Source organism: Aythya marila, assembly GCF_965140915.1.
Source record: "Aythya marila genome assembly, chromosome: 2".
NCBI classification, from domain to species: Eukaryota; Metazoa; Chordata; class Aves; order Anseriformes; family Anatidae; genus Aythya; species Aythya marila.
This window is the reverse complement of record NC_139043.1, coordinates 111,249,729-111,269,543: the sequence shown is the minus strand read 5'-3', so window position 1 is coordinate 111,269,543 and position 19,815 is coordinate 111,249,729. Positions and strand designations below refer to the sequence as shown.

Below are 19,815 nucleotides of genomic sequence, written 5' to 3'. Positions count from 1 at the left end.
TCCCCATCTCTCTTCTCCCAGTCACACTGGTGAGGACCCAGCCGCCGCCCTGGTGTACTTGGGGCCCTAGGAGCATGTGGGGACCTACAAGTATCCAAGCATGAGAGCTGTGATCGTGGCACTCCTCTTGCAGCACACCGATGGGAAGTTAAATTACTACAGGCCAGATCCACAACCCTCATAAATCATGATGGAGCTGGGCCCACTCATTCAATAGTGGATTTTGACCAGGTGATCCCATTATGATCTCCACTGACTGGCCCCTGGTGGTGCTTGGGTGAAGTCCACTACACTGGCAACGTCTGCTGACAAAAGGCCTCCTGCAAAGGCAGGAGGAAAAATCCTCGCATCCCAACAGCTATCTTAAATAAAGGAATGCTGAGCAAATCCCTGTGAAATGAGGTCTTTGCCATGCAAGATGTTTTATTTGAACGTAAGCCCCCATTAAGACACTTTCCTAAGGATTATTTGACAATGCTTTTTGGAAAAAAAAAAAAAGGCATTAGCTGGGGAAAAATGAATTTAAGCAGTAATTCAGAGGATAATAAATGACAAAACTGATATCTAACAGACATAAAAATGTGTGAGTAAGACTGAATGAACTGGAAAACCGTTTGTGTCTCCAGCTTGAGAGATGCTAAATAGAAGGCCATGAAAAGATGAGAAGTGTGGACAGTTGTTTTGCCTGCAGATTGAAAGCAGAGTTAGCCACCTTACTGTAGGAATTTTATGCATTTTACTTTGCATTTTACCTTCCTGTTTTTTTCACTCAAGTAACCTCAGGAGAAGAAAGGGCAAAGGGGTGAGGGCATTCGTGCCAGACGGATCAGCTGTTAGGTAAACCTGTCCATAAATATTATGACTGTGATAGTTTTAAAGCCAATACCAGTCATTTCATAGGAATTATTCATCACTGAGGCCGCTGCATGCACAAAAAGGCACTGCCAGCAGCAAACTGATGTTATTTTTATTTTTTTTAACCTTAGACTAAATAAAACACGAGAAACCTGTAACTTAAGATTCAGACTCCTGGACAGGGCACCAGCCTGAGAGCACAGACACCATCCCCAGGCCCTATATCAGCGCCATGCCCCATGCAGCTCTTGCCCAGCCGTTTCGGAGCTGCCCTCTTACCACGCAGATGCCGTAGTGCACATGAGCCGCCGTGACCAGCGCGGTGAACATGGCCAGCACCACTTCTTCTGCCCAGCCCAGCAGCCCCGAGATGGCTGCGTAGACCACCAGCGCCAAGGGGAACAGGAACCAGTGGAGCAGCTCGGGCCGGGTGCTGCTCATCTGGCAGACGATGACTTTGCACTGTGGGAACAGAGGTGGCCAGGTGAGAAGCAGAGGACGGTCAGTGTGTTCCTAGACAGCCTGCATCCATTTTCTCTGTGGGTTGCTTTTGACGGGGGAAAAAAACAGGCTAGACTTCAAAATGGAGCCTGTTTCTACTACTATCGATGACAAACTTTGTGCCTCATTGTCCGTGACTCTTAAAGGACTTTATTGCAAGTAATTTAAAATACACACTTCTTTTAGGGAGACAGTGTTTTGACATGCTGCACTTTATGAGCTGAAGCCCGGCTTTGCGAAAGGGCAGTTTGTTTGACACTGTGCTTTCACACAGCCTCGTAAAGTTGTAATCCCAAATCAAATTGCCACCACTTAGTCACTAGGAGAGCACAGTGGTATTCTAATCACATGGCATGGCAGGAATATATTCTGGTTTGTGGTATGTAAGGGAGAGAAAGCAATGTATGTCTCTTTCAAATCCTGTTTTTCTTTCCTAGCACTACTCTGTATACTAAAACACCCACCTGGGCAGCACCATTTCCCTGGCTCGATTATGGAGATGAGCTCTCTGGAGATGGAGCTGGGGCCCCAGGAAAGGGATCCCACTCAGAATGGCAGAAAAAAAAATGAATATACGATGCATGACTCAACGGAAAACAATTAGCTTAATTTTACTGAGATCTTGAAAAGTCATGAGATGAACTCAGCTAAGTTCAGATTTATACAGTAAGGCATTCAAGGCTTTTACCTGTTTTAGACTCCTTAAGCCATTTTTCTCATACACATTCTCTTCAGGAAAAAAAAAAAAAAAAAAAGAGGGGGAGGAATTTAGGAAATTTTTATCTATTTAAGTTTCATTCAATATTTGAATGTGGTCACAAATTTTATGCATCCTGAAAACAGTGGGGAAAAAAAATGAAAAAAAAATCATTCCCTGTACAGTGCTTGAAATCCTGTAACAGCAGGAATAGCAGTCTGACTGAAATCTAATGAAAATACTGGCTTTCCTACATATGTAAATTTATTTGCTTACTTTGAATTATTGGATATTGACAATGAATTTTTTGAATAGCACCAATTCTGTAAGTCCTTGCAAATTGTTCCAGAGGGTATCAGAGATTGCTTTCCAATCCCCCTTGCCTCCACCTTGCTGCACTACCCTGGCCCTGCTGGATTTAAATCTCTGTGGTGTATACCCCTAGGTGGGTCCTGAGCATCTTTTATGATCTCCCCAGGAGGTTCCTCACAAAGCATCTCCTGAGGCAGCCATCAGGGGACCACCACCTCAGCTGCTGCACTGACACTGTGGTCACAGCTAAAGGTCCCCTCTGTGGGGCCTGAATCCTTCACTCAAGTGAGGACACTCGCCTCTGAGGGCTTTGCAGGAAAGACAAGGACAAGTGTCTTCCCTTTTTAGGCCTTTTTTCCTCAGTTTAACCAAAAATGTTGGAAATGTCCCATCTCTCAGGACAGGCTGGAGGCCCTTCCTTCTGCCCACAAATGGGAGGCCACCACCGTCCCCACACGTCCTGACTTCATGCAGCTGCAAGGCCGGGTCCATGGCCAGGCCTTTATCCAAAAGGTCAGCGGGGCAACGGAGCACGTTGCCAAAGGCACAAGGAGTTTGGGATAACATCGAGTAGAGAGACAGGGGCTGCAGTCCGTGGTCTGCAGGCCAGATAATGAAAACCCAGAACGTCAGGCTGTGACAGAGCTGGGAGCATGGCTCTGACAGCCGTCCCTCTGCTGCTGGAGGTACCAGAGGGGGCGACAGGAAAGGCGGGCTTGTTTGTCACTTTTAAAACGTGATAAACTACAGCTAACACACATATATTTTTAATGCTCGCTTTTAAAGTGCTTACATTTCAGCTAACATGCAGGCATTTTTAATTCATGTAAGCCTCTCGTACTGCAGTGGATGTTTTTTGGAAAACTAAAACCAAGGCCTTTAAGTACGTGCGCTACACTCAATGCCTTAGAAAATGCAGTCTACTGAGAAACTTCTGGTTTGCCTTACTATTTTTCTTCTATGTTTCTATGAGCTTCTGTCATATTAAGTCCTTAAGATGGAATTGTTCGATTTGCGACCCTCAGAAACATGTATTTATAGAATACATGTAGCAAGTATCACAATTATTTTTTTCATTCCTTAATATGTTTCTGGAGGGGTTCTGCTTTCTCTTTTAATAATTCCTGCATTTTCCAAGCTCTCTCTCACAATGCAAGACATTTCAAGACTTCCACCTTTTACATTGGATGCAGTGTTGCTCAATGATAATGATTTTGGATGGTGATGGAGACTGCCTTCCTAAAATGCCAGCAGTCACTGTCCTTTAGGGTCCCTTAGCATCAACCAGAGGAACACCTTTCTACTTAGCTGCTGCTCACTTGCTACTCTCCTGGCAAGAAAAGAAGCACAAGGCCTCCTGCAAAGAAGAAAGCCCTGTATTTCCTGCAATGGTCAGCATTACTGCCTGGCTGCCCATGCTGTTCACCAAGGTTGATGTCACCCCATTGGCATTACAAGGGGCAAAACTGGAAACGGTGTTCATGTGGTGTAGGAGAAGGCAACCCTTGGGCAGAGAGCCATCACTGTGCTCCTGCATCACTTCACATCTTCCCTTAAAAAAGGATGTGGGTGGCATGGCCTTATTCTGAACGGTGAGGGGGAGATGTGGGATCAGCTGACGTGCAGGATACAGGACTGCGTGTGCCATGTTAATGGGAAAAGCAGGAGGCGAAGGCTACAGCCACCCCCGGCTCTAGCTGGTAAGTCTGTGCCTGCATTGAGCTTCATTTTACATTTCTGCCTATATGCAGTGCATATCTGTTAGATTTCTGGAAGGGAAGCCTTCCCAGGGTTATTCATAAAGCCTTGGGGCAAAAAAAAAAAAAAAAAAAAAAAAAATCATTAAAATGTTCTGCTGTAGTAGAATAAGTACTGCAGCACTGTAAGCGTCCCCAGCCCAGACAACTGCTGTGATGTATTTTTGTAAGAGAGAGCGTAACACAGAGGTAAAGGAGTGGTGTAGGCGATCCTGCTGAATTTTAACTACAGTTTCTGTTCCCTTCTGTTTATTTATGTAAAAATAGAAGTCTCGCTGACACAAAGCTGTCTCTAAATAATACCACCACCACAAACATACTTACAATAACATTTGAGAAAGTAACCCCAACCATCCATAAAAACAATCTTGGTTGCTTTGCTAATATGTTGCCTGGAGATAAAACCACCCAGACTGTAAGAAGAACGAATAGCAACAGAGGTGACACAAGAGGTAGGAGTCCTTCATACAAAGAACCATTCTTCAGTGTTTTCTTTAGATGTGCTCTGTAAATAAATACAATGATTTTATGGAGTGAGAAAATTTATCCATTCTATTTCCACACAGTAACTTCAAACTCTAGCCTGAACTCAGCCCAGGAATTCATCTTGCAGCACAACTACCTGTGCAAATGTGTTAGGTACCAGGGCTTTTTAAGAAAAATTGTAGGATACCCAACAAACACTGATTTCTGGGCTAAAATTATACTGCTTTGTATGCACAGCTTCTGTTCAGCTCCCCTCCCTAATCACTGTCTGGCAGCAGACCACTAGCTCTAGTACCATAGCTGTCGTCCACATGCACAGCATGCAGATGTGTTGTGAAGTCAAAACATACATTTTTAGATGATGAACCTTCTAATGTGAGACATGTAATGACTTCAGCTGATATGCCCCACGTTTTAAGTGGCAACACAGCCATGAACATGGCTGGCAGGAATTGCTGTTGTCTTGGTCAAGCTAAGGTGCTGCTAGACAATCCTGCATCATTGGCAAAGTGCAACCTAAAGGTAGAGAGACAGGGAGACACTTTTTTTTTTTTTTTTTACTAATTAAAGAAATGGAAAATTAATTATGAATTGTGTTCTCTTGGACATTTTAAGTTTCCTCTTAGAGATAACAGTATTATCGGTAGTAAAGGAGTGTATTTTCTGTCAGATAGAAAAAAGATAAGTGTAACATCAATAACTTTTGCATCTTTCTTGCTTACTCATTCGAGCAAAACTCAGAAGTTATAAAAGCAGTAGGAGGTTTGATGTACTAAAAGTTCACTAACATTAAACCATTTCTTCATCTATACATTTCAGACGAATGATTCTGTGTTTGAAGTGTACTGCAAAATATCCTGTTTAAAATCTCTGAATATTTGTGTTTATAAAAGCAGCTAGACAAAAATCCAGTAAATATTTTTCTCATTCCGAAAAAGAGCATTCTTCTGATAAAATAACAACTGAGCACAGGCAGCAGGATGAAGAAAGAAAGAAGATTATTGGAAAACTCAAATCCCTCATCATCACATAGCTCGTGTATGGATTCTTCAAGCAACCCTGACTGGATGTTTAGAATTACTGTGCTCTGCTGTTCAGGGGAACAATAAATCCCACCAGAAGACCTATGTCAGATAATGACATGAGATGGCAAATGCTAAACAAAAGTCTCGAAATGAGAGGAAAGAGAACAAAAACTCGATGTTCATCAGGGTAAATGCTGCTGCTGCTGCCAGGGCTTGACATGCTGTCTGCCTTCTCCCAGTCCTCCCTGAAGCAAAGTCCCCTGCTCCACTGCCCCTAGCCCCATTCCAGAGCTGCCCCAAGCAACCTGCCCCAGAGCCCAGCCCTTCTGCAGGTCCTCAACCCTTCCTGCCCCCCATCGCCTTCCCTAGGGCTATAGGGCGACATGAAAAGGGCTCCGTAGGAACTATGCATTATCATCTTAGAGTCTCTCCAAAATTTAAATGCTAATATTCATTCCTGCTAATTCCTGAAGACAGGGAGTGACAGTCCCTCCTCCAAGAAACATAGTATCTGAGAGACCTGATGTGACAGATGAGGGAAACGAGCTACCAAATACTAGAGGAAGGCAGAGAGCGTTAATAAAAATAGGCCATCAGAGTATAACTGAGCTGTGTATAAAATTTCTAGGTGCAGCAAGCCAACTCTTGGATGTAATCACAGCTTGCCACGTGCCTAGCCCATATCTGATGGCAATTATCTGCAGCCTTCAGACAGAGAGGAGTTTTACAGGAGGATCTGAAAGACAATAAACTCCTTTATGGAGTGGGAATGATCGGCTACAGAATGTTACCTAGAGCAGGTAAAAGTTACAAATCACATTTGGCTGCAAATAAAACACAGTGTTTATAACTGGAGGGCTTTCATCAGTTTAGCATCCAGGAAAAGTGGGAGACTGTCCGGAGAATGGCAAGGGAAAGAAAAATCAGAGGAGTTACAGACATGGAATAGAAACCAGTCAGCTGCTGAAAGCTGACCAGAAGAAAAAAAGAAAGAAAGAAAGAAAAAAAAAACCAATACAGCACATATTCAGGACAGCATCTGGCTGAAAGATTACATTTATTTCTCATGTAAGAAAACAATTGCATGCAGAGAATTAAATGGGAGGGGTAGTACTTATATAATATTAATTCACTTACCTGTGAATGTTGTATAGTGTTTGTGGAAATGAAAGAAGTAAACTGAAGCCTGGAAGGAAAAGAAAAAAAAAAAAAAAAAGAAGAGGATTCATATGCTATGATTTACAGTCATTCTACATTGACAACCTCACAGTCTCTCGTATGATAGCAGAGCTAGTGAGCCATTTTAGAACTGACTCAGTATCCCAGTACTTCTCACAGGATGCAAACTCCATTTGGAGGCTTTACTCAATAATACAGCCTTCCTTATTTTTCCAAGAGTTAGCTGCTAGAAGTAGCTGCTGATGCAGATTTTCTTGTGTAGTGAGTGACAATAGCTGGAAGATTTTTAAAAATGACGATGTAATGAGTCGGTAGGATCAGTTATTTGTAATACAGGTTCCTCTGCTGGACCTAAGAAAGATCACGGCCCCATTTTGCATGAGCTGCTCTCTGTTCATGTAGAAAGAGACGAGTCTGACACCAAAAGCTTTCCAGTGGAATATATAAGGACAATTAACCTCCAACAGTGCTGCCCACATTAGTGGGGAAATAATAGGTTTACAGTTCAATATACTGAGATTAAAATAATGAGCTGCTTTGCTGAGACAATGCTGTAAATGAATTAATTTTCATGATATCGTTTGGATGAGATTTTTTTGTCTTTTTTTTTTTAATACAGCTGTGACCTTTCTGGAGCTCAGCTTTAACTGACAAAGGACGAGGGATTTCCCTTTGTTAACGCTGTGTCTCTGCATTGCTGCTGCCGAGAGCCCTGGAGCTGGCTGAAGACCCACGGATATGCTGTGCAACACCCACACACGCTGTGTTGGTCCATCCGAGGGACAAAGAAATACTCCAGCTAAAAGTGGGCATTCAAGGTTTAAGAAAAAGCAACAATATTAGTCAGCCTAAGTGGGTCAGAATGTATGCAACCCCTCCTTACTCTGTGACACCCATGTTTCCCTACAGAGCTCTTCAGTTTGGGTTTGGGTTTTCCCACTTTCTGTGTATCAAGGGCCTTTACCTGGTCTGTTTGCTGCTTGGCGATTGCTCTGTGTAGTATACTTCTGCCTGGCTTTTATAATATAAGGCATACGGATTACTGAGGGAGCACTAAATACATTCATAATTCATATTTTGTTATGGGGGAGAACAGCACTCCAATATTGTAAACTTTCTGGTTTTACCTTTAAAAAATTTCAGAAATGCAGTGTAGAGTCAGGGCAGCAAACTTTTATCTGGTTATTAGAAATAAGGCAAGTTAAAAGGCAGTAAGAATGGACCCAGGTAAGAACTATTTCCCATTACTTTGCACTGGGGCCAACATGGATTAATAGGGTCTCAAGCAATGTCAGTGTTTAATGTTCAGTCCCAGCAAAGACACATCTAAGCCTTCAGCATGGCCAGAGTGGCAACTCAAGAGAAGGCAGACTAAAAGAGCAGGAACAGTGGAGATCAGGAGTGCTGGAAAACAAAAGACGTAAAAGGGATGCAATAAATATTCTCTTTCCCCAGCCTTTCTGATTATCGTTTAAAGAGGAAGAAACAAAGAATTGGAAAAAACAATGTCCAGCCTGTAAATAATTTCAGGTATTGCTTTTTCATGTGTTTACTTGTTGTTGCTTCTTAAACCAGATGAGACAAAGAACTCTGCTTCTTTACCATTGCAGAAACTCTATCAAGGAGCTGAAGGCTGTACAACTGCAGTAACAGCCCAAGTATTTTGTAAATATATTTATAAAATTCACAAGCTTAGTGCCTTCAGAATTATTTGTGTTGTATGTGCACTACAGTTAGCTATGTTTTCGATTAGGCAGGGAGGGCTAGTTCAATAAAATCTTGAGTTACGTACAGCAGTTCCAACATCTGCATCACATTAGAGCAGACATGAGACAAAACATTGACTCTTGAGGTTAAATCTAAATTTCCTGCTGCAATCCTGAAGTTTGATTTGTTAGGAGAAAAGCAACCAAGAGGAACAGAAATAGAGACTGGAACTAGAAATAGAATTCAAAGACCAATGGTTGCCAACGATTTGTTATTTTTATGAAGTGCCATTTTAGTTAGAAATAACACGCTGACCACAAACAATCCACAAGCTAGCTAAAAGTCGCTTTCTGAACGGGACAGTTACACCAGTTACTCCTCTGTATTTTTAGGCAGCTTCCCTTTAACAGAGTGAGAGCTGAGGATGCGGTAGGGAAGGCAAAGGGTGTTCCCCCTGTTTCTTATGGGATTTTCAAAATTCCATCATTTCCTACGACATGTTGCTTTCCCCATCTTTTTTTTTTTTAGCTAAGGAGGCCTGGCTCGGGGGCTGCTTTTGGTACTCATTAAGTCCGCTTTTTAATTGGCATTAAGGAGTTCTTTGTGCCCGGGAGCTAAACTGCTGCTTCCACATCACTGCCATTCCCTGCTGGTCCAGGGAACAAAAGGTGCAGCCTGGAAAGCCACCAGGCTGTCCCTCTGGCACTCAGCCACCTTAGCACTGCCCAAGGGATGCTGTTGGTGCTTTTTTGTTTTGTTTTGTTTTTTCTTCTTTCTTTCTTTCTTTCTTTTTTTTTCTTTTTTTTTTTTTATGGCCTATTTAATTTTAAATTCATTTAAAAAAATCAAGCTTAGTGCATTAGAAGTTTTTAATCACACTATATAAAGTAGAACTCCACAAGTATTTAGCAGAAGTACCACTGCTGTTGCAGTACTGTTTAATTTCACATTTAATGTTTTCCCTCGCTTATTTAAATCCTGAAGCCCAACAGTAACAAAACAGCTCTGCTCTCGGGGCAGAAACACTAAAGCACAGATGGGTGGCACAGATACACACAGGGAATTCTTGGTCACGCTAGGCTGAAGGCATCAAGCCCAAATCCTAGGATTTAGGTACAATCCTATGCTCAGTCCTGAGCTATCTTGCCTCTCTTTTCAGAAAAATAAGCATTTACAAAGCTCTTTATCAGGAATTATTTTGTCTGTATTAAAAAAAACATAACAAAACAAACAACAACAAAAAAAAAACAATAACAACAATGTAATAAGGAATTCAGGATTACAGATATGTCAGAAATAAAGACATGTCTTGTTTTCCAAATTTGTATATATATATGTATGTAGATTTATATATCTATGAACATAGATATATGAGCACATGTGTATATATGTGTATAAAAAGTACCAAAAAGGTAATTCCCACCAATTCTAGTAACAACTTTAGATTTCATTTGGTGCTTTCAAACTCAATTCCAAAACTGTAAGATGTTAGTTGTGTTATATTTCTGAGCAAATTAACAAAAAAAGGGAAAAAAGCTAATGTATAGTAGTAATGTATAGATAGTGTACTACATTTGTCTGAGATGTTAGTCTAGACTGGCAGTAATGTAATTACATTAAGTTACACGAGGGCATCCTAAAGCATGCCCTAAAACCCACTGAGGGCCAGCAGACTGCAAGGCTATCATGCCATGGCCCGATGCAGTTACTTGGTGTGGCTGCTGAACCTGCAAAGAAATGAACTGCCAGCACTGCTGCCAGTCCTGGAAAATGCTCTTTCATTTGCCAACAAAAGAGGCCTGTGCAAAGCCAGGAACCTAGCCCAGGTGAATGTGTTCCTAAACACACCAAACTACAACGATTTTGAACAACGCTAAATAAAAACCAATTCTAAGTAGGTAGCCAGGACAACGAAAACACTATTTTTACTGAATTATGCTGCTTTAAATGAAGAGCAGTGCTTATCTTCTTATATTTATCTTCACCACACCTTTCTGATCCTAAATTCTTTCCAATGGGTACCTTGCACTCCCCTTGCCCTTCCCCAAAAACACAAGTCCCAGAGCAGTGTATCTTCCTCCCATTTTGGAGGCAGTGAAGAGGTCTGCACAGATGTTTGACTTCACATATTGCAGAAATTTAACTCAGTAAAAACACTTGAACAGCTGTAGGTGCATTCAACCTAGAAATTAAATACCATCACCCTCCTCTCTTATTCTTCAATATCCCATAACTCTCTAGGTTAATAATTCATCATAGTCAATGCTTGCTTTAACAAAATGGGATGTCAAATATGCCATTTATCTTCCTTTTCCACTCCACACACACACAAAAATATACATGTATGTATTTAGGCATCAATATTAGCTTGTAAAGATCTTTAAATATTTTTTCCACATTTTTTTCTGAATGTCTTCCACATTTAGAGCAGCGAGACCCAAGAAAAAATCTTAACAACTGACTGTTTAGCGCACTCACTGATCAGTGCCTGAAAGTCAGCTTCATTAGAAGGTGAATATTCAGAGGCATTTATAACTGGAGCAGCAGCTTTTTGCGGAACTGTGTGATTTTCCCAGGCATTTCTTGAGAAGACAACCACTTAATTGGTTGTCCAAACAGATAATTGCATATTGAGCTGTCCAGTAGCTATAAAATTATGTTTTATTATTATATAAAATGGCAATCTTAGGACCATTTAGTAATTGAGGGGAAAAAAAAAAACTCCTAGAAAATGTATATACAATTTCCAGACTGAATTGATCCTGACAAGTCTGCATGCATTACGCAATTTAAGGACAGATGAGAAGTACCCCTGAACACATCTACATGCTACGAAAGCATTTTACATGGATTAAGAGCAGTGTGTAGACATGAGCACTGTGTTCATGCACAAAGTTGATGTATGTTTTAGATGCTTAGCATCTCAGACTGCTTGAATATAAGGACTGTAAAGGGATGCATTTATCATGCTTGCTGATTTCATTGCTTATTTTCAGAGTCTAGGAAAGACCACACTGCATTTATCTCTTTGAAGTGAGCTGCAAGCTAACAACTAGCATTTTGAGGGATTTAGTAGCGACTGAGAAATTAGTTTATGGATGTAGCTGCTGCTTTGACGTAGTCCTATTTACAAACCATGTAAGCTTAACTCTCTTTTTCTGAGTACAGCAAGAATCAAACACCTGAGATGTGGTGCCCTTAGTTGAAAATCCAAGGCTGGCTTCCAGAAGGGCTCAGATGGGTGCCCCCCCTTATTTGACCTTCTTATGGGGCTCTCACTGCCTGTGAAATGACTCCTCACCATCATTAAAATCACCATCGTGGGATCAACTCCACCTGTGATCAGCATCCTCTGAAACCACTCTGCCACCAGCCCCCAGTACTCTTGTTTTCTGGGTTTTTGTTCTGACTGCTTCAGATAGGTTACTCCAACATCGCTTTTTATATTTATCTCTAGTGACAGGTGAGTATTTCACACCCTTTACTTCAAAGAAGCCTTGTACAATCTGTCACAACAATGCTTTAATAAATGTTAAGTTGGTGACAGACAAGTAGAAGCCAACTCATGTTAACTAGACTTTGAAAACAAGGCTAGTCAGGGCCTGTAGGAGTGATAACGTTTGGAATACACATCACTTAACATTTACTCACTGAACTGTCCACCAGTGAGGTGGAACGATCAGCTAATTCACAATGGGAACTGAAGGAAAACAATAGAGAATGACTTATTGGCACAAAGCAGAAAGCATGTATAAGTAATATATGTAAACGTGAAAAAGAAAAATTCCTTCCACCATCAGAAGTGCATTTAAGTTGACTTTGTGGTCAGTACTTTGCACTGCTATGAAGGCTTGTGGGTTCACCAGTGTGCTATGGGAGAGCAAGGTGCCTCACTGCAGCTGCTCCCTAGAGCTGAGGTAGAGGACCACGTCCAGATTGCTCCAGTCAGAAGAAATCTGCCTGCCTGCTCTGATGCAGATATGCTGAATTGATTTATGGAGAAAATATTGTTTAACTATGGCCTTCCAAACATTTCATGACATTGAAGAAAGAGCAGACTATTGTGTAACTGCCAGCTGCATGGAATTCCATGTCCTCCTTTGATACATATGATAGAGGATACTAAGTACAAGGCACCGTTTTAGATGGATAACTGTGTTTTCTCAGTATTACAAAATTCAAATACTTGGCATGTTCCAAATGGTGTGGCTTAGCCTGATCATTAGTGTTTTGCTGCTATTATGTTTTCATTTACATACTTGTTCCCCATTTCATATACTTAAGTAGCTCATAAAATGAGCACACCTTGGCCTCATCTCTAAAAGAAAGTTCAAGTTTCTGATCCCTGACAGCTCTTAGTACACCATTAACATTTCATGTCCTAACCTGTACTTTGAAAAATTGTGTCAGCTTTGGCATGAGCTTCACTAGTTGGATCTGGGCACTACTGCCCTTGAACACCTCCGGGGATGGGGCACCCATAGCTTCTCTGGGCAGCCTGTGCCAGTGCCTCACCCCCCTCTGAGTGAAGAATTACTTCCTTATATCCAACCTAAATCTACCCTTTTTTAGTTTAAAGCCATTCCCCCTTGTCCTATCACTACACCCCCTGACACAGAGTCCCTCCCCAGCTTTTCTGTAGGCCCCTTTAGGCACTGGAAGGCTGCTGTAAGGTCTGCCCGGAGCCTTCTCTTCGTGATACTACTGCTCTCACCTCAGTGGTGCCCTTTGAAGAGACCCTAGCTAGCCAGATAATGCTATGGGACAGTGGTGGTTAAATCCCAGCACTTTTGGAGTGCCATCCACAAAAGCCTTGCTGAGAGAAGAAGTAATTAGTTGCAGCTGAGCACACAGGCACATACCTTTAGAAAGGTCTGGCTAAGTTCATGCTAACAGGAAAACAAACAAACAAACAAACAACAAAAAAAATTTCTGTCCAGAATCCAGGATAACACACACTGGAAACAGAAGAACAGCCTTGCTTACTTTGATGTTTAGCTAGGTGTGTGTTAGGGGGCTTAAGGACTAAAGCTTCAGGATAGAATTGCATTCACTGCCTGCAAAAATGATAACTGCCTATCTGCTAGATCGCAGATCTCCCATAAAATACTATGCAGAAGTTTTTCAGCTTCATGTGGGAGTCCTCCAAGGGCACTCTTCAGCAGCCCGAGACTTGACCTTGGTACAGGTGTTCACAGTGTGCTAGACAGTTCCCAGGGACACATGTAAAACTCCCTCTCATGGGAGGTTTCCCTAAAACATCTAATCTAAACACCGGTATTGCTGCGGTTTTTATGTATATCTTTGTGTGTTCTGGCACCTGATAAAAATTCCATTTTTAGTGGCTGAGTGTCACCTGGTGATACCGCAGCTTCCACCGAGGATGTGCTCGGAGCGGAGTTCATCCTCAGGTTATATGTGGATTTTTCTTTTTTCTTTTTTCTTTTTTTTTTCCCAGAAACTCCAGGAAAGACATCTGAAAAACTCCACTCTTGTGCTTCTCGTTTGGATTCCTTCCCGCTGTAAAAGGTACTCACTAAAGCCCAGCTGTTCTTGGGAAAGAGGCAGCTCAGCAGTGGAGCTCCTGTTGTGTACAGAACAGTACAAGCACGGAGCTGCAGGCACATGCTTCGCCAAGGACTGATGAGGCAGGCATGTAGCCCCATTGTTAGCACGAACACTAGTGCCTCTTAAACGCCACCAGAGGGTTAAGGATAGCCAGTTACAGTTTAATGGCTCCTCTCGGGGTCCTGGGAAACAAACTCATAAAAAGCATCTGAGGCCCTACTGCATCGCTCTGGTTTTTGAGTGGCCACAAAGGCATTGCTCTGAGCATGCTGGAGAGGGGGTTCCCTGAGTGAGCAAGGCACACGTGCTGCAGCCTCTGCAAGGGAGAAAATAATTTAATCTTCCTGCTTGTTCAGCCCTTGGCGTAGGCTAGACCGACACTTTTCAGCACAGTGGGGTCCTGAGATTTACTGGAAGCTTCTAAAAACTTTATGTATCCATACTTGCTGCACGCAGGTTATCCAGCGATAAACCCTTTAACCACTATTGCTGAACTGAGATTCAAACCAGTGATGAAGTTGAAGTCCTTTCTGGATCAGCATGATCTTAAGTAAAAGGATGCTACTAATATTTTAATATTTAAACATAGTCTCTGTTTTTAAAAGAATTACTAAGCACTATGTAAACGAGGTAATATGCAGTCAACCAAGAACATTTCTTGCACACTTCCAACCCATAACTTGCTTTAATTAAGCTGCTACTGTCACCTTATTAAATGGCATTATAGTTAGTGTGTGATGGACGGTGTTTTTTAAGAAGTTTTTGGCTCTTAGTTACATCTGCTCTGCCTGGGACAATGATGGAAGAAGTCCCCAGTTCTCTGCTTATGGATCCATTCACACGAGCACATCAGGCACAAGCAGTGCTTCTCTCTGACTCCGAGGGACTACTCCATCAAACTCTGCTTTGTAGCAGAGTATGAAAAAAGGATGCTTGCTTCTGCAGACTGTCATACCAACGTGCTTTCCTAGCACAAATCTTCCTAATATGTTGACTAGCTGGAGTTAAACCTTTGCCCGTGGCTTCCCAAGCACAAAGGGAGCCATCTCTTCACTCCCTGAGCTGGCTGTCATGTGCCTTGACAGCAGGAGCAGCCAGAGCCATGTGTGTAGGGTGGAAGGAGGGTGCTCAGGGGCTGGTCCCTGTGGGCAGACACCACCAGCACACGTCTCCCTCGCAGGCCAGCACCCATCATCTCTGCTGGACCTGCAGCAGGCCCTCCAGAGCCCTCTGCCCTCCCTCCCTGCCCTGCAGCCACCAGAGGGCATTTCCTAGCTACGCCTCTGACCGGCTGAATCATTCATTGCCAACTGAAAGGGCAGCTGCTGAGATTTCCCTTTCCTTTCTTTCCTTTCCATAGAGCACACAAAGCAAGCCCGACAAATAAAAAGACTGCTCAACCTTGGCCGCACACGGTCAATTTTACAGCCGGGCTAGAGCACAAAGGGCTGTCGAAAACACGTCCTTGCACATGCTGCTGACAGAGAGCAGAGCCTGAGCCCGGGGTGCTTGCAAAAAGCCCTTGCAAATCTGTGAATGCTGGTAAGCACCTCTGAGGCTGGGGACAGCATCTGCTGTATCTCTGTGGGCAAGGTGAAGAGAACCTGTGTCAACGCAGTGGCTTCAGGAGCACCCCCAGGAAAAGCTCAGGTAGCTCCTAGCAGGAGGCACAAACAGCTTTATCCAAGTCCTTTATTTGGCTCGAGGCCTGAAGGCATTTCTATTTCCCCTGCCTGTGCCAAACACTTCTTTTGGGGCCCTCTTGTCATAATTTGTATGTTCATATAAAAATCTCTAATATATCTCTATGTATCCTAATTTCATCACCTTCACCTTCCAAGCAACACAGCGAAGCCATTTCACGTGCATACCTCTTTAGCTAAGACTACCGTGGTTTTAGTTCATTAAAATGTAAATCCTTTGTTCTGAGTCTAGCTATAGCAGTTGAAAGATGCTCAGTGCTTATTTCAAACTACACTGACAGTGCCAAGTAGTGAACAAATAGGCCATTGCTGTGTATGAAAAATGCATCACTTCTGCTCTGAAAGTAATTCTAAAAATAGCCTAGAAACCATCTAAGACCTTCTTAAGATTTACACCTATGCTGCCTAACATTATTTAAATAATACCTTGCTTCCTTTTATCCATAATGTTTTGGATCATCACGTGCTGCAGGCCAAAACATTAATTTTACAGCGCATGTAAATGTGAACAACATTTTACCTGAGTGACATTCAAAGTTCCTGAGAATCTGAAAAACAACCAGTACAGAGCATTCATCTCCACATGTAACTAGGGAACGGTTTTTGTATTATTTGAGTACTGCGGATACAAATTCAGTGAGGAAAAAGTATTTCCATAATCATCTGCCAGCTTAAAGTTTTCCAGTATTAACCCTATTAATCACATCTATTCTCGTAGCTTTTGGCCTAGCCAGCACTTACAAAAGGAAAAAGAAATTACAAAGGAAATACAAGAATCATCTAATCAAAATAATTAAAAAAACAGTAAAGTTTTCCATGGATCCGGATACTTACCTATAAGCAAGATTACTAATACATCTGTAATGTAATAACCAAACAGCAAAGGCTTCTGCCAAACTTCCACACCAACAAGACCAGTGAGCAGATATGCTGTTATTAAGACCTATAGAAAAATAAATAAATAAATAAATAAAAAATAAAGTACTTTTAATCCTTTACTTCTAAAGGCACACAATTTCACTTATCATCTCAGTACAAATGCAAGTCTCCGCATTACAGGGCCTCACGCTGCCATCACAAAACAACTCCTTGTAAGTAGTGAAGCAATGCTCAGAGTAACGTTCAGACAAAATGGTTGAGAAGTCAGCAAGCAACTTGCTGATAATTGATATGATTATTTCTGCAGCTCAGCACCCTGAACTGATCATACCAAAATAACTATGAGGGGGGAAAAAAATCTAAGTTCACCCAAAATCATCACAAAATTCCATTGAATGTGACGAAATCAAAGGATGAGCAGGGAGCTGATGTCTTGCCCAATTTTTGATTTGTTTGACAGAAAACATTGTTACAGGATAGAAAAAGAAATAAGTAGTCGAATTTCATTAAGACTGAAAGGACCCATACACAAGCCCCAAGCCTAACATGCTTGAGTACTACCAGCTTCAGTAATGATGTAAATGTAGTTTCTGCTCTCTGTTGAGAGCTAATTTTGAGACCCAGGTGAGGTCAGAAACCTTAATGCAGTCAAAACCCTATAGCTCCTATAACAAAGCTTTCACACCCACAGACTTGTAGCAGTGCTGCCCACCAAAGGCTTACAGCACAAATTTGACCAATTTCCACCATTTTAGGCTTGCAACCTGCAACTACAGCACCGAACATGATGCAGCAGTTCCCAGGCCGTTTTGTCCTTATGCCACCCCCTTCTGTGCCCTCCTCATCCCTCACTACCAGCTCCTGCTGGTGAGGGACCAGCTGGCACGGCTTCATGCCCCACTCCTGCTCTTGCTTCTTTGGGTTTGGGCTGCTGGTAGTTTTTACTACATTCTGTGTTTCTTCATTTATAACTTTGACAAACACATTTCCAGCCTTCTAAATCAAACAAATGCTTTAATGTAAAGGTACACAAAACTCTTTTTTTTTTTTCTAGATAACAGGCTAAAATCATACATTAGCAGCAAAACGCTGCTGTTGATTAAACTTCCTATTACACTTAGATACTGCTATACTTGACTTCACTTACTTCTCTGTATCTAAATGCGAGATTCTTGCCTTGCCATTACATAATTTGCAAAGAATTTGCTTGAATGGGGCACTGCAAGACTGCATGAATGAACTGCCTGTGCAAGGACAAGCAAGAGAACTGCAATGGAGAAAAGCAGGCACTAGGACGAAAATGCTATCATAGGCCATTGAAAAAAAAATGGCCTAAATGAAGGATGTGTACAATGGGTTTTACAACCGAGTACAACAGAGCTAACATTTGGCTTCCTAAAGAAATTGCATTATGTTATCTATAAGACATGACGGTTGGACTCCTGGCCCCAAAAGAGCTGAGGGCACAACTCCAATTGGCTTTGACAGAGCCTGAATTTACCCTCACACGTTGAATTCTGAACAGATATTTTTGGCAAGTGATGAAAGGGGAACGTCAGTATTATCCACTATTACAGTCAGTATTTTTGGCAGTACATTCATGAGCATCGCTGTCAGATGCCAGCACACCTCTAGGAACAGGAGCGCTGATGCAACAGGCTCTCTAGGGAATCCCTGTGCCTTGGGACTCGGTGATTCAGCACTCATGGCTACGATTGTCTCACATTGAGCAGATGTTTTGTATGAGAAACACTCTTTGGCTTCAGCTCTGTGGTATTGCATTTTTTAGAGAATTTTAACTGAGGCCCCAGCATCACTGAAATTCATAACAACAACCACTTTGACTTAGCTGCGGCACTCTCGCAGATCTCCTTTAGAAAGCTGGGAAGATGAGAAACTGGCTGTGTCCCTTGATCTAAGCTGTATTAGCAAAAATTGAAGATTGTCAGACAAAACCTAAGTATGTTGATAAGCTGTATAAACACAAGTGTGTTTTAAAAGGCACTGCTGGTAAAAATAAAAAAATAAATACATACATACATAAAGGTAATGTAAAGTTGTGTTCTGAAGTGCAACTGTACAATTCAGCTTGAGAAAAGATGGCCAGGCTTTTTGTTCCCATCTCTGACATTGATTAGATTTAGTACTTTTCATATGTAAAGCTAGTATTTAGCAAGTACTTTTAATTACAACACTTTGCAAAATGAGAAGTCCAATTTAAATAACATAAGTAAGGATTGTATTGCAAGTGAGCATCAGACTTATACAGTACTGGATTCTGCAGCATCTGACCAGGCCAATTTTTGCTTTGTCAAGGCCTCATCTGTGAGTTAATAGCACTTAGTGCAGACAAAAAACCTGAAAATAGATGGTGTTAATTTGTAGGTTAAAGTGTTCTGCACACATGCTCATCAAGTATGCTGCATGTTGTACTACACAAGAAAAATCAAACATTTCCTCATCACTTTTTAAAATACACTATGCTTTTAAATTTTTAGGATTACACCAAAACGGTATTAATTTTACTGCAATATTCAGTTTCACTAGCATATTACAATAATATTAATTGATCATGTCTTGAAATGCTTTCCATTAACACGGTACTAAAACTGAACATCTAGAGAGCAAATTCATTTAAAATACAAGTTTATGTTTCCTCCTAAAATATGACATTTTCTTAAGAGTAAACTTGAACTACTCCAGTGCACTCCTACCTTTAAACTAAATAATGATAAATATTACTTCTTCACCAGAAACAGAGTCGCTTATTTTTTTTCTTAGGAAAACACTGAAGGTAAATGTTATTTTAGCCTGAAATAAAAGGACGCTCAATTCCTATAATGTGACCAAAGAACGACAGATGCACATCTTTATTTATCTTTTTAATATACTTTTTTTTTTGTCCCTCAGAGGAGACAGACATTTTTAAAAGCTGTGATGTGCATTGCTCTGGATTTCTTTGTTGATTGCTGAGATGCTGGCTGCCACAGCACTTCCCAGGAAAAGGGGATATGAGAAATATGCCAGCATAAGTTTTGCAAACTGCTTGTCAAATGAAAGCCTGATACATAGCATCCAAAAATCTCCTTCCCATGTTTTGATAGATACTGAAAGGAAGGACAAAAGTAACTTCTACAATGTTGACA

General features: G+C 41.6%; 1 protein-coding gene across 1 annotated transcript in view; it reads right to left on the bottom strand.

Moving 5' to 3' along the window:
- LOC309874682 (ethanolaminephosphotransferase 1-like) overlaps positions 1-19,815 on the bottom strand; it is a 58,224-nt gene that overhangs the window by 5,445 nt on the left and 32,964 nt on the right. Inside the window, exons 6-9 of the mRNA XM_082753112.1 lie at positions 16,625-16,733; positions 6,771-6,819; positions 4,447-4,627; positions 1,135-1,317 (exon numbers count right to left, since the gene is read on the bottom strand). Of these exons, the coding sequence (XP_082609238.1) occupies positions 1,135-1,317; positions 4,447-4,627; positions 6,771-6,819; positions 16,625-16,733 (522 nt within the window). The remainder of the gene's footprint in view (positions 1-1,134; positions 1,318-4,446; positions 4,628-6,770; positions 6,820-16,624; positions 16,734-19,815) is intronic.